This window comes from Labrus mixtus, chromosome 14 (assembly GCF_963584025.1).
Source record: "Labrus mixtus chromosome 14, fLabMix1.1, whole genome shotgun sequence".
In the NCBI taxonomy this organism is placed as follows: Eukaryota; Metazoa; Chordata; class Actinopteri; order Labriformes; family Labridae; genus Labrus; species Labrus mixtus.
In genome coordinates, this window is record NC_083625.1 from 8423858 (window position 1) to 8439250 (window position 15393).

General features: G+C 41.6%; 2 protein-coding genes across 3 annotated transcripts; both read right to left on the reverse strand.

Moving 5' to 3' along the window:
* Positions 1 to 298: 298 nt before the first annotated feature.
* Positions 299 to 6502, reverse strand: zgc:165604 (uncharacterized protein LOC792578 homolog). Of its 2 annotated transcripts, none has more exons than XM_061054846.1 (7): positions 4818 to 6502; positions 3672 to 3826; positions 3280 to 3346; positions 3042 to 3173; positions 1853 to 2008; positions 611 to 733; positions 299 to 529 (listed from the first exon to the last, which is right to left on the reverse strand). In XM_061054846.1, exons 1-7 carry the CDS (start codon positions 4879 to 4881, stop codon positions 321 to 323), a joined length of 906 nt encoding a protein of 301 aa, XP_060910829.1. In that variant the 5' UTR covers positions 4882 to 6502; the 3' UTR covers positions 299 to 320. The 2 variants fall into 2 exon arrangements, with proteins under 2 accessions (XP_060910829.1, XP_060910831.1); XM_061054848.1 differs by having other exon boundaries at positions 4814 to 6502.
* A 538-nt stretch (positions 6503 to 7040) lies between these two features.
* dlat (dihydrolipoamide S-acetyltransferase (E2 component of pyruvate dehydrogenase complex)) lies at positions 7041 to 14614 on the reverse strand. The gene is made up of 14 exons (XM_061054845.1): positions 14193 to 14614; positions 12691 to 12792; positions 12325 to 12449; positions 11956 to 12112; positions 11209 to 11335; positions 10850 to 11043; positions 10577 to 10718; positions 10365 to 10432; positions 9769 to 9882; positions 9338 to 9445; positions 9115 to 9233; positions 8509 to 8671; positions 8262 to 8398; positions 7041 to 8176 (listed from the first exon to the last, which is right to left on the reverse strand). The coding sequence occupies exons 1-14, from the start codon at positions 14433 to 14435 to the stop codon at positions 8047 to 8049; spliced, it is 1929 nt and encodes a 642-aa protein (XP_060910828.1). The 5' UTR covers positions 14436 to 14614; the 3' UTR covers positions 7041 to 8046.
* Positions 14615 to 15393: the final 779 nt, after the last annotated feature.

Genomic DNA, 15393 nt, shown 5'->3' on the forward strand with positions numbered 1-15393 from the left:
AATTACCACCGCAGTGAGCTCGACTGTCTACTCTAACCCCATCTTTTAACCTGTGAGCTGCTTTTACAAAGATAAAAAGCATGTCTGATTTCTGCCCGAAAGAGATGTTGTTTTGGATTTTCTGAGTTGATGAAAGGGCTTATGTGTTTAAAGGGCAGGAAACATAAGGTGAAGAAAGAAGGCTTTTTATTTGGTGTCTTTCTGGATGGATGTTTATTGCTATACAGAAATGCAAGGAGTTCTGGCCAGGATGTAAAAAACAAAACAAAAAAACATTTATGTGAAATACAGATTCTTTTTTTCCCGTCGACGTTGAAAAATTAAACAAATGAACGCTTCATCAGAGATGGAGTGTACCGTATCTCATTGTAACACTCATCCTCCTCCTCTTCTTTCCGCTCCGTCCACCTCCTCCCGTCCTGCCCCGTGCGGTGGAGCCACAACACGAGCACCAGCAGCGCCAGCAGCATCAGGCTCATGGACAAGGTGAGCAGTACGCCCTGCAGCATGCCGGAGGGACTGTCCGGGGCTGCAGAGAGAGACAGTTGAAGTCAGTATATCGGCTGCAGTTTAAGGAGGCAGACCGGATTGTGGATGAAGAGGCACTTACTGCTGTAGACAGACAGGTTGACGTAGCAGTTCTCCGTTCCCAGGAGGTTATTGGCAGAGCAGCGATACAGGCCAGACGTCTGAGATGACACATTGACAATTTGGACAAAGCCTGACAGATCCCCTGAGAAAGAGAAAGAGAGAGAGTCGTTGAACTAAAGACGGTAAGTTTCTGAAAAAGAAGAGGAAGAGATCTCAAGCTTGAAAAAACAGCCCTCTGATAATTCATTTTGTTCACTTGTCACAGGCTGTGAAAACCAAAAGTTCTTCAAAGAGGACATATTATACTCCTTTTCCACCTTTTCAAACAGTCCCCCTGTGGTCTACATGACACATCTGTGCTGTGGTCAAAATATAACATGAATCAAGCACCAGAGGAGGTTTGTGACCCTGTATAAACCAGCTCTCTCAGAACGCTCCGTTTTGGTGTGTGTGTCTCTTTAAATGCAATGAGCCCCCCCCCTTGAATTTTCCCGGTAGACATCACTCCTCTGTAGCGGGAATAAAAATGGCAGACCTGCACGAAACGTTTGTTCTAGGCTGGGGGATGGAGTCCATGGGTGGAGATATCAGGGGAGGGGAGAATCCCACTGTGACATCACAAGCTGAGCTAATTTGAAACTGAGTACTTTCCTCTGTGTTGTAAGACGTATGCAGACCACAAACAAAGGACTGGATGGTTTTATTTCACATGTTGTGGGTCAGTAGACACTCAGGTAACCGATATATAGGTTAAAAAAAAACTAACAGTGGATTTTTCATATTATATCCCCAATGTGTGTGTCTGGAGGCCTCTGGTGCAATGTAGGAAGTGTATGATCCTAACTTTAAAGAAGTAATGAGGAACTCTCATTCAGTTTTTACTGTGGCAGCCCTGATGACTTCATGTTTTTGTTGTTGAACACAAGTAAAGTGAAACAAGATAACTACTACTTCAATCTTTTCATTGCGTAAAATTCAGACTATTTCACAACCGGTTAAAAACTTCTAACAGGGGAGCAGATGGCCTAGTGCTTAGCATGTCATACTAAACAAGTAAGAATGATACTGAACAAGTAGAAATCAATCCACTGTGTGTGTGTGTGTGTGTGTGTGTGTGTGTGTGTGTGTGTGTGTGTGTGTGTGTGTGTGTGTGTGTGTGTGTGTGTGTGTGTGTGTGTGTGTGTGTGTGTGTGTGTGTGTGTGTGTGTGTGTGTGTGTGTGTGTGTGTGTGTGTGTGTGTGTGTGTGTGTGTGTCACTGACCCTCCATGTTGATAGGAAGTGCGATTTCCTCTGGACTGAGTTTATCCCAGTGGATCTCAGGAGTGGGGACACCCTCAGCCACCGAGCAGGACAGCGTGACACTTCCTCCCATATCAACATCTCCGTCCCACTGACACACAGGCAGTGAGGGTGGAGCTACGAAATAATCAGATGCATTTATTAAAGCACAGAATGCCAGTAGACACAGGCTTTTTAATGTCTAGTAAAGACTGTTTTGTTTTTTTTCAGGAACATTTCTTATAAGACGTTTCTACTGGGAGCAGTGTGTCTGCACGGACCTGAGCCGACATTCAGTAAAGCTTATTGTGTTTCAGTTACTTTAAGTTGTTTAAAAAGAATGTGGTTTTATAATAAAGTACATTACATCTGAAATCATGATATTATTAATTGCCCTTAAAGACAAATGAATGTTTGGTTTTTAACCTTCTCTAACGCCTCTGTATGAGTGTTTAGATTTCAAACTTATTTGAACTGTTAGTGTAGCATACTTTCTAATCAGTAAGGCAAAGCTGAAGTGAACAGGAATGCGTGTGGTTAAGTTTTCAGACTCGTTAACAAAAAGAATGTCAAATGAACAGATTGAGCTGAAGATATCTACTAGACAACAGTGAAGGGATAAGACTACAAATATGAACCTGATGAGGGAGAGTTAGATCACCAACATTTTCCGGTAATATCAATTGGTCACAATGGCATCATAAATTATTCTAAATTGTTCACAAGTGGTCGAGGTCCGTAGTGGTCGTAGACCGAAATGAACACGGTAAGATAGATAGATAGATAGATAGATCTTTATTGTCATTGCATGCAACAAAACTCTGTTGGAGCAATCCAGTTGCAGCATATAAATATAAAAAAATATCAAATATGTAGGCTGCACATCACGCACACAAACACAAGCCAAGCCCATCTTACACATACCCACATACACATTCATACCCGTAAAAAACAGCAATACTTGTGGAGAGGCAAGAATTATGTAATTATTAAATGCTGTTAGGGTTTACTTTGATAAAAAATGAACACTTTTACAGATAACTGAGAATAAACGTACTATACTGAAAACTTTAAACAAAGGAACTATATCGACGTATCCCTAATTCATATGAATTAAACTGGCATTAACCGTTCTTCTGGTAGGTGTGGTCAATGTGTAACACAAACTCACCCAGCACACTGAGCACCAGCTCTCCTATGCCGGGATCTGCTGTCTCTGGAGGGTTATTGACCATGCAGCGGTAAATCCCAGCGTCTGATACACGTGTGTCATTCAGCACAATGTCTGCACTCCAGGGGATACCTGAAATGATCATGTTTTTTTTTTTTTAATCCAGTCTCTTAACTCAGTCTTAAAAAATGTTTTTTAGAATGTTTTCCCACATGTTTTCTTAAAATACTGGTCATACCTGTAAAGCCCACCCTGCCAATGAGGGAGGGGTCTTCTATCACCTGTCCATGGTCGTACACTATCACCTGGAAGTAAGAGCAGCCATTAATAAGAAGTGATTTTTGACATCATGTTTTGAAAAGGCATTATCTACTGCGGTTGCTGGCTTTGTTCCAGTTTGGAAACGTGATTTCAAAAATAGAAGTCATACAACTTTAATGAAAAACAAACTCTCAAACATTTGTTAATCTCGTGTCATGCTGCAGCTAAAGGGTTTCAGCTCATGCATCAATGGCGTTTGTAATTAAAAACCTGATATAAAAACTAAAAAAAAAAGAGTTCATTTGAAGGCAGCAGCTACACAAGAGTTTCTGTCAGAGGTGTGTGTCATGTTTGTGTGTGTGTTCAGACCTGTATCGGGGTGTCTGGGCTGGAGAAGGGAGCCAGGGTCCAGATGACGTTGAGTCTGGAGAGGGGGCTGGAGGTGAAGAAGGAGCAGGGCAGAATGACAAAATCCCCTTGAACCACACTGAGACTGGACTCCCTCATGGTTACCCTGAGTGCAACTGTGTCAATTATCAAAACAGGAAAGAGACCAAAATGTTACAAGCTTTATTTTCCCTTAGTGAAGGATTTATGACTTTATGTTTTCTTTTCCTTTTTGTCTCATCCTGCTGGTTGTCCCTGTTGACGTGCAGACTGCAGCACTCCTCCCTCTCCTCCTTCATTACTGAAATAATGACTCCCCCTCCCTCCACTCCGCATCCTCGCTGTCATCCCCGGGCCTTTTGTGGTGTGTGTGTGGGAATGCGGTATGCATATTAGTTGTTAATTACACTTGACAGCTTTGAGTGTAAGCCAAACCGGTCACCGACTGAGTGGAACAACAGCCTACTTCACTGGGATGAAAACATACCGTCAATAAATGACATTGTCTCTGTGCTGATTACCAGTTTGTAAAATGTCACTGTTTGAGAGTCTTTAAGATAAAACAATTAGTCTGACAAACACAGGCTTTTAGGGGAAAACTGCAATAGATGCATTTTTATTTAGTTCTTGAAATAATGGTTTAAATTTGGGAATTAATTATGACATTGGTTAAACCTTGATTTCAGTAAAGCTCGTCACTCTAAAATATGGTTAAAAACCTTTCAGTTTGCTATCTTTGAATTTACATCATCCAATAATTTTAAACTAAGTTTTAAATCGTCATAAAAGTTACAACAGACACTCTAAGTTTAGTTTTCCAAAGGTGAAAAAAATTGCATCCTCAACATCAAACACAGAGCGTACAGCGATGTCAGTCTACAAAAAGTTCCCTCCGTCAGGTCTGCTGCGGATTTCAAAAGTATTTCATCCATTAATTTACAGCAGAGAATAAAATACACTTTTTATTTCCTCCAATCGACATAATTGTTTATAAGCAAGAGGCAACAAGTAATGTAACATTGCATATCACTTGAAGTTTTAGCAGTGTGAGCATATTTCTCATCTCATTTCTCATCATGTCTCACTGAATTGGTGTCAAAGCTGAAGACGGCACACAGACATACTCACTAATCTCCAGAGTGCTGAAACACACACACAGGGTGAGCAGCATCCATCTCCCAGAAGAGCCCATCACTGAGAGCAAACACACAGACCTGCAGCCCTGTCTCTCCCAGTCCCACGGGCTGCAGACAATAAACCAGGCATGCGTGATTAATCTATCGAGCAGAGCCACCAAACAACCCCACCCTCGTTTATTTTCACTCTCACCTCTCACTGTCTCTTTGTTCAATTAAAGAGACAGCAGGATTTCACTTTTAAGTTGTTTTAACTTAACGTGTTCAAAAAACGCAAATCAGACCGAGTTAGTCTGCAGCAGCAATACTCATGATGGCAAATCACTGAGCGAGAGTGCAGATTACAGATGCTTCTCTGAACTTATTCTTTGTGAGGAGAATCCCCCCCCCCCTTTTTTTTAATATAAAAAAAAAACGAAATTTCCTTGTGTAATTTCTGTTCTGTTGTTGTGTTCTCGAGAAGTTCTTTGGACATTTTATGGCTTTAAAGAGCACTAAGCCACTGTGTACGCCGGTCACTAAGGGCACAAGCATTTTGTGTTATTACACAAATCATTTATATAATACAATGTGTATTACTTCCTTGCCACTTTATTCTTCCTTTTCCGTGTATTTTAGAGAAAAGTACCTGCCTATCTAATCCACTATAGCTGACAGCTGTAGTCACTGTATGTAGCATGCACTTTACAATTGAATTGTAGTGGTAGTGGTCAACAGTGGTGTAGTGCAGGGTATACGCAGGTATATGGAGAAGACCCACTTATTTTTCAGTCTCCATGGGGTATACCCACTTCTAATTATTTTCTGAATTGCAGCATTTATTGATTGACAATATTCAGTAGTTTGCTGCATTTTTTTCCTAGGATGGTGAAGGGACGTCCTTCCTACACTGTCTCTAATTGACTAGTAGGTATTATCTGAATGTGCAAGAGGCCGTCACTCCCAACACATTAAGCCACCACTAAACCACTGGTGGTCACTACAGTCTACAGCAAACTGAAAGGCATTTTGTTGGAGATGTATGATTGGTTTGTGTTGTGAATATGTACAAATTATCCCAGTGAAGCCCCCCCTCCCCCTCCCCCTCCCCCCATAAAAAAATATTTCATTTATGCTTTGTACAGTGACTCATGGTTTCCAGGCTGTCAACGCTGAAAGTTTGTCACCAATCTGAGTAAATGTTCAAAGATTAGTTTATGAAACTTGCAGCAGCTCGTCTGCTGATAGAGATATCATCCAGTTATGACCTATGGGCTAAACAAAAAGTCATCATTTCCTCCTTTGGATTGGATTTACATAAAATGTGTTAGTTATTCATGACTCACTGAAGCCCATCTGTCAGCCAAGTCCTCCAGTGATAATGCAAATAAATTCCAGTTTGGTGCTCCTCACCAGTCACAACCCAACGTCACATGTTGGCCAACAGTGAAGCCGCAGGGCTGAAAATAGTCACTCAACATATTTGTCAGGTTAAATGGTCCACATAGAGAAGCACGAGGACATTTTTTTACACCAGGAAGTTTCTCAATGACTAAAATGTCCTTGAGTCAGAATAAATATCAAAAGTCGACTACTTATGAACAATAGTTAGTTTGGTGTAAGAGCAGATAGAAAAAAGGTTCTTATGCTAAGAGTGTTGGCTTTTCAGGTTTTTAAATTTGACCTTTCATGTCAGTATCTTATTGATGAGTCAATGTACGTCCCAAATTTGGAGATCTAAACCAAAGCAAGACCATGTTCATTAAAAAGTAGATCGTTTCAGTGTGGCTTCAGGTGATTTGACTGTATGTGGGGGCCTCCATGAATCAGCAGTGATATCAGATTTTCTCTGATTAATGTGAAAATACATGAAGAAGGCTGAGTGAAACGACGGCTCTTTACTTTTCAATAGTTATGTAGTGTTTATAAAAGAAGTGAGTCAGTAGTTTCTTTGACTCAGTGGTTCAAATTAGAATTATTCTTATTCTGTTTCTCCTTAAAATAATCAAACTTTGAAGCACCGAAAGCTTAGCGGTTATGTCACATGCCCCATGTATCGAGGCTTTGTCGCAGCAGCAGTGGGTTCGAATCCGACCTCAGCCCTTTGCTGCGTCGCCCCCCCTCTCCCTCCTCCCAACATTTCCGTTCTCTTCAGCCGTCCATATCCAATAAAAGGCCCCAAAAAATAAAAAATAAAAAATAAAACTTGAATAACTAAAACCAAGTTGACCCAAGGTTTACTTCTCCCAGTTTATTCAAACAACAAATAACATCCAGCACCAGCCTTGTGCGTTTCAGCTGTGAAATACAGAATATTTCAAGGGTGAGTGTTTTACTCTGAGACTAGAAAATAAAACATCGTCATGGAAGAGAGAATTGGCAAAACCGTTCAGTACCCCCCGTGGGAGCGTTTGTTGTAATTTTTGGACTGTACAGATTTTAAATTATACGGCGAGGCCTCGTCAGAGCTCCGTTATTTCCACTGACACCTCCATATATATATATACAGCACCGTGTTCTTTCCACAGTGAGAAGTGTACACACTGTTGCATTCAACAGAAAACACACTAAATGTTTCACTTTATGTGTGTGTGGCCTTTAAACAGGGAAAGGTTTGTGTGTGTGTGTGTGTGAGTGTGTGTGTAGACCTGGACTCTGTGCGTCACCTAAAGTTAACTTACATTTTACTCTTCTCACTGCCTGCAAGCACACAAATTAAAAATCACAACCCTTTTCTTCGAGACTTAGACCCACAGATATCTGCTTTCCCTGCTGTCTCATCACATCACAATAAATCATGTTAAATGTTTGACCAAAAAACACACACACACACACGCACAAACCCATAGGTTTTAGGATAAATTTGCTCGCTGGTTCGACATGTAACATTTCCCTTTGTAAAACTTTATCACTGTTTAAGTGAGATAAAGCCAGTCTCTATTCTAGGATCAATTATTCTAACTCTGGTCTGTCATGAGAAGGGCCCTCAATAAATAGACATGAGTGAGAGAGAGATAAAGAGCAAGAGGAGAGAGAGAGAGAGAGAGAGAGACAGACAGGAGAGACAGACAGGTAAAGCGGAGTGATGTCTGCCTCTTCGCCATAAGGGTGACTGGGAGTGACCTGGTGATAGGCTGGCCAATCACAGGAGGGTCTTAACAGGTTTAGGCCAATCAGATGACTTCCATTAGAGGCCTCGGCCCTGTTGCCGCAGTTTTTATTTTCACGACAGTACAGTCCAATCACAACAGCATGGTGACCGGTTTCTCCAGGAACTTGCGGAATTCTGCAAGCCACTGAGCGCCGACGGCACCGTCCACCACCCGGTGGTCACAGCTCAGCGTCACAGCCATCATGCTGGCTACGTCGAACCTGCGAAACCAGAACAGCGCATCAGATTTCTTGTGACGAGTGCAGCATGTTCAGCTTCCATAGTAAATGTAATCATGACGCTCACCCTTTCTCATTATCAGCAGGCATCAGCCGCTTCTCTGAGCCTCCGACGGCGAGGATACAGGACTGAGGAGGGTTGATGATCGCTGAGAAGTTCTTGACGCCAAACATCCCCAAATTAGAAATTGTGAACGTACCTCCCTGTTGGAAAAAACAAAACAATTAAATGACTGTTTCTTTTTTCTGGCTCATATTTGTTTAATACACCCGACGACAGCTTTAAAACCAAAGCATCTGATCCGGTGTTGTACCTGAAACTCATGTGGCTGCAGTTTGCCATCTCTGGCTTTAGCAGCAAGAGATGAAACATCAGAGCTGATGGCAGCCAATCCTTTAGTGTGGGCGTTAAACACTATGGGCGTGATGAGACCGTTGGCCGTGCTCACAGCTACGCTCAGGTCCACCACATGATTCCTGGAAAAAAATTGAAAACAAAGTCAATAAAATACGGCGGCACAGAAATGCAGCCAAGGCAACAGTTCTGTTTCCAAACTGAGAACAGACAAGAGCATGTCTGTGCATCTAGTGCCTTCTGCTGGTTAAAGAGAACAACTACATTTTAAGAGTTTTACATCTTACAAAAAGGACATAGAAAATTACAAAAAAATATTAAGAATGAAAATGTGAGATGCTCTGATTGATTTGATTTTTTTTTTTTAAATGCAAACAGAGAAAGGACAAGATTCTGTTGTTGAAGATGGAGGACAAACAAATTTGCGTCCTTTACAAGGTCAAATCTTTATCTAGGGGATAAGTACATTTACAAACCAACATATTCCCAGTTTACTGTTCGGCATATTGAAACCAAACATCATTAACATGTCTTTGTACACTCCTGTAAAGGTGTGTTTACTCACTGGCGAATCACCGTGTCCATCCAGGAGGAATTACACTCAGGAACCTTGAGGCAGGCCAGAGCACTAGCTTTGATGACGAAGTCATTCACGCTAAGTTTAATATTCTGGGCTTTCACTTCCTGCAGAGAGGAGAGGAGGGGGTTAAAATCTCAAAGGAAATCATATCATTCAATCAATGCCATGTCTTTCTTGATCGTGTAAAGATCGACACATAAACACTCACAGCATTGAGCTCTTTCCGAAGCTCGAGCACTTGGTCCATGTTAACATCTACAGAGAGATAATAGTGGGGGATAGTTTGCTTGGACTGCATCAACCTCTGAGCGATGACCTGAAGGAGGGGCACAAACACCTCAGCTTTGATCCAGAATTCATTATAGACAGATGTGAGCTGAGCTTGGAGAGTCAGTAATGGAAATTGTGAGTGATGATCTCCAGGGAAAATATTCAAGCACAGGAAAAGATAACAGCGCTACACTGTTCCAACAGCTCACCGTTTGCTTCACAGCTTTCAATACATCGGCATTAAAAAGTGTGGAAAACAAGCATGGCAGGAATGACACCTGGATACTATACGAAGGGGTTGGAACATGACAGAAGTCTTCATGTAAGAGAATGGGTCACCTAAAGTAAGTTGCTGGTGTTTGTTCTCACCTTGCGGATGTTGCTGATAGGGATGTCTGTGAAGGTCCCGGCTGGGGCAGCATGAGCTGCGGCAGGTGCAGGAGCAGCTGGAGCTGCGGCTGGAGTGGGAGCTGCAGCTACCGCCTGCCAACACAAATGATTCTATTTCATCAGTAAGAATTACAACACAACTTTGTTGCATGCACATTCAGTATGACATCAGACATTTAGCATGTTCAAAATTAAAGTAAAAATTCTTATAAGCATAGTATTTGTGATATTGAATGTCTGAAATCAAATCATTGTGTCAACATCTAGACTACATTTGAAGAAAACAATACAATACTCTGATAAGTGACTGATTTCAAAAAGCTTATGGTCTTTAATTTACTTATTTTGACTGATCAACAGTCCAAACCTCAAATAAAATTAATTCACTTTTTAAGCCAGTATTTAGAAAGATATTCTAGATACCATAATAATTAATAAATTATATAAAAAAGGTTTCAGTATTACATTTTTCTATTGTTCAAAATGTCAATAAAGTATCATTAGTGAAACTGAAGTTTTGACATATAAACATGCATAGCTTATTGACACAGAGATAAGGTGACTCTTTGACTTACAGGCGCAGCCTTTGGTGGAACAAAGCTGTCGATATCTTTCCTAGTAATGCGTCCATCAGGACCAGAGCCTGGACAAACAAAAACAGCTCAATGTAAAGTATGTAACAAACTTAATGTTATTCATTTTCCTACCTCTGTTTTGAGTATGTCACCAAACCTACATAATATTTTACAGTTATAGCTGGCAGTGTACCTGTGTTTTGGTAACTTACCGCTGACCTGTGCTAGGTCAATTCCTTTATCAGCAGCAAGTTTCTTGGCCAGTGGACTTGCAAACACACGACCCTTCCTGGGTGCTGCTGGGGCAGTGGCTGCAGCTGCAGGAGCGGGTGCTGCAACAGCTGGAGCTACAGCCTGCAACATAGACAAACACATCTCAGATTTTTCATCATGCTTGAAAAAGCTGTTTAAAATCTGCATGTGGCCTGAGTGGAGTAGAATGTTAACTTATACTTGAAAATAAGTTAAAAAAATATGAGTCTCACCGGTGTGGGTGCTGGAGCTGGAGCTGGAACTGGCATCGAAACCTCTGCCACTCCGGTCTCCACGTAATCCTTGAAGGCAGCGATGTCACTTTCTTTCTCTACAATGATGCAGAGCGGTTGTCCCAGTGGAACATCCCGGGTTCCCTCTGCCACCATGATTTTGGCCAGATACCCTTCCTCTTGCACCTCAAAGCCTGCAAGCAAATGCATGAAAGGCACATTTTGAGAAAAGCTAGCTTTGCCTGGCATGCCTTCAAATCATTCGTTGCACATCGCACATGGTTCAATAGATAAGAACAGGAATTACCCATATTTAAAATAACAGTATAACAATATTCTGCTAGTCAGTTCAGGTTTACCGATGGTTGCCTTGTCAGTCTCAATCTCAGCCAGCAGATCTCCTTCACTCAGCTTCTCTCCGACCTTCTTCTCCCAGCGCTGCACTGTCCCCATCGTCATGGTGGGAGAGAGAGCAGGAAGTGTGATCTGTAACACAGACAAAAAGCGTAAACAAAAATGTTCAACAAAGTCAAGGCTGGGGATTTCATCTCCAGAGCATCCAATGATGTAGCTGTCTTGTCCTTGGTCCAATTCTAGCAGAGGACATTTTGTGAGAGAAGCCTCTGACAAATGAAATCTACTCCTGAGCCTCAGACAACGCTCTCTCTGATTAAATGTTTACATTTATTTTCCCAACATAACATATTTATGTAGTGTTTTTTTTATTATTGGCAACAAAAGCAATCTAGACAGCCGGACATCTAGAGACGTTTCTAATATTGTCAGAATACAAGAACTTTCAAAAAGAAAAATACATGTACTTTTTTCAAACACACTATACAATGGTTCTCAAACTTTTTGACAGATGAGATATTTTCAAAAAAAATGTGAATGTGACCAAATAAATTAATTCTGCTGCCCTACTCCGACAGTTAGTAGGCACACAATAATCTCTACACGTACAGACCATCAGACTAAACAACCCTGATAAAACCACAGGCGTGGCTGCAAGACACTGTTTCTGTAAAAACATCCTCGACACAACTCCACTCAGAAACAACTCCACTCTCCACACCTGATGTTGTTTATGCGAGAACGCGCCCTACCTTCATGTGTGGGGGGTAGGAGCTGCCCGGAGCAGCAGGAGGAGCAGGAGCGGCAGCAGCAGCAGGAGGAGGAGCGGAGGCCGTTGGTGAGGGACCCGCACCTGCCGTTTTAAGTGAGTCCAACGTGACCTCCTTGAAAGCGGAGATGAGATCAGGGCTGCAGGAGGAAATTAAAACACATCTATTAGAAATATACTCACACTAAGCACAAACACATCTTGACTAAGGGAGGAAAGTGTGTGACAGATAAATAACAGAGAACCCTATTAGGACAACTTTGAATCAAGACACTTATTTTGCACATTTCTAGTGTGAGGGCACCTTGCTTTTCAGTCTGTACCTGACACCCCTCAAAGTACAAACACTTACCTCTCAACTGTGATGCAGATTACTGATCCAATGTTGACATCTCTGGTCCCTTCTGGAACCAGGATCTTTGCCAGATAGCACTCCTCCATCATCTCAAAACCTACAGTTGCCTTGTCAGTCTCTACCTACGGAAGATAGAAATATTTGAAAATGTGTATGCTCCCCTACAAAGTCATGTGTGCACCAGTAATACTTTCATTCAGATAGGAGAGTGGATAGAGTCTGAAATCAGGAGAGAGAGAGAGAGAGAGAGAGAGAGAGAGGAGAATGACATTCGGGAAAGGAGCCACAGGTCGGACTTGAACCCGGGCCGTCCACTTTGAGGACTATAGCCTCCGTACATGGGTAACCAGCAGGGCTTCTTACTTCAGCTATAAGCTCTCCCTCGCTGATTTTGTCTCCTTCCTTCTTCTCCCAGCGAGCGATCGTTCCTGTCTGCATGGTGGGTGACAGAGCGGGAAGCTCCACCTGACAAACAGAATACAAATGAAAGGAGTGTTATAAACCTGCCGGGTTTATTTTAAAACACGTATGGGTTTAAGATCATAACAGTAACTTTTTTTTGTGTGTCATCATTGGGGCTTTATTTCGGGGTTTTGCATATACAGGGAACAATCAGGTGTCGTAACTGCAATTGGTGCAACATCCTCACCTCATTCCCTTGCTCAATAAATGACCCAAATACAGCTGCATTTCACCACATCTGTGATGTTTGAGATATTTGTTTGAGGTCATAGAACACCTGATAGCAGATTAACACAAATTCTACCTGAGGGGCAGATTAGGTGGCATATCTACATTAACTGCAGTTTTTCTTCATTTTTCCAGCCAGTGAAGCACCTCCAATTCAACTGTGTACACAATGTGGTCAACAGTAAACTTGTTGACCACATGATATACTCATTACCTGCTTTAAATGTGTACGCTGTCCTATAGCTAAAAGGATGTAACAGTGGAGGAAAAAAACAACTTGTTTAGCTACTATTCCTTATCACTGTATTGCAGCATCATATCTTTTCAGTTACATGCATGTTGGTGTAATTTATATTTGTATATTTGTATTTTGTACTGTTATCTATGAGTAACAGCTACTTATGCACATGGACCATCCATATCACTTTTTTATCCTGGCTATGTATTGTGGGCTCATGTTTTTTGTATGGGTGGGATATGTATATATATATATATATATATATGTGTGTGTTGTATGTTATATATGTATGTATATATATGTGTTGTGTTGTGTGTTTGTTTGTATGCTGGCTGCTGGAACACCTACATTTCCCTGCTGGGATGAATAAAGTATATCTTATCTTATGTCAACCGACACTTCAACACTAATCTGGATTTGGGACCAATCTGAAATAAATATACGAGTTGTTGTTGATGTTTTGTAACAGATCACGGCGTTAGAAGTCAGGGACCACAGTTTACACACATTGGTGTCATTATGATGGAGATAGTAGTGATACTCCCTCACCTCATGTGTCACATTAATAACAGAGACAGACACTGAAGATCTTTTTTTTTTTTTTTTTTTCAAGTTTAAACACACTGAATGACTAATTTTAATAGACTTATATTATTGTAACCATATTGATTTCCACGGGAACACGTTAAACTCAGAATACCAAATAAACCTGATTAAGCCTAGATGCATTCAGTAAAGTAATGACTGGTGCATAAGTTGACTAAAACTGAATGCTTGTGTGCAATGTTTTGCTCTTTTCAGGATATTAGACACATGCTAAAGCTGTATTTAACCTCTGAAGGTGTGGCAGGGGTTGATTGGTACATCACAGTGCTATCTCATGTTAGCCGGGGAGGTCATGCAGTCGGCGCTATAGCAACCGGTCAGTGAACGTTACCTTCTGGTGCGGCGGCAGGCTGTAGAAGCGCGTGCTCTGACAGCTACCTGTCAGCAGGTGAGTCCGCAGCAGGCTCGCTCTGTGGCCGGTTGACAAACACACCGACCCGGCTCCGCAGTGAAGTCTCCTCAGGCGGCTGGTTCCGGGAACGGTGCGGGAGCTAAGCGCAGCAGGCCCCGCCGGGAGGGCACGGGGGCAGGCGGGCCCGGCTGCGGGCCTGAGCCGCAGGATGAGACGAAGCATTCCGTCAGCGATTCAAACACAACACACAGCTGTTAAATAATTGATCTTACTCCGGCATTAGAGATACACTGACACTGAAGGTCTCTGTGCCTTTCCCAGCTGGCCCGTATCTACTCCTCACTTTCTAATGACCTCCTCCAGTCCCAAAACACCACACTTTACGGCTCGCCTCCTTGTCCTGCCGTCACACCAAAGGAAGTGTCGTAAACTGAGGCCATTCAAATTTCCTTTTCGTTCAATCTCCGAATATTAAATAAACATCATCGCCTCTCTTCATTAAACAAACAAAAAAAGATAAAATAAAACAAATAAGATAACAATAAGAATATGTTTCTTATTATTCAATGCCTAGTGGTTCACTCTAACAACTGCAAGGTTATGTTTTACTTGTAATTGCAATTGGCGACCATATAGGGGCAGTAAAGTAATAATACCATAGACTGATAATACACATTGTAGAGTGGCTACTGTTTCACTTCTGCAGAACTTAAAGTTGTTTTTTGTTATTTCTGGACTGTTGGAGTATAACATCAATCAGTCAATCAATCTTTGTTTGTGTAGCGCCAATTCAAAAAGAAGTTTCTCCTCAAGACACTTTGAAAAAAGAGCAGGTCTACACCAAACTCTTAATTTCATTATTTACAAAAACCCAAGATTTTTCCACCATGAGCACATCACAAAGCAACATTAATCAAAGTAGCAGTGCAAAGAAAAAAACTCTTTTAACAGATAGAAACCTCGAGCAGATCCAAACTCGTGTTGAATAGCCATCAGCTGCAGATGTGTTGAGCTTGGAAAGTGGCATAGAGGGACATGCAGAAAGAAAAAGATCAATTCATTCATTTGTATTCATATAGGCCTAGTTACAATTAATAACAAAAGTTATCTCAAGACACTTTACAGTTTATTTTATTTACTCATCTAGCTTTAAAAATCCTGATGGGTATCCATGTGTAAT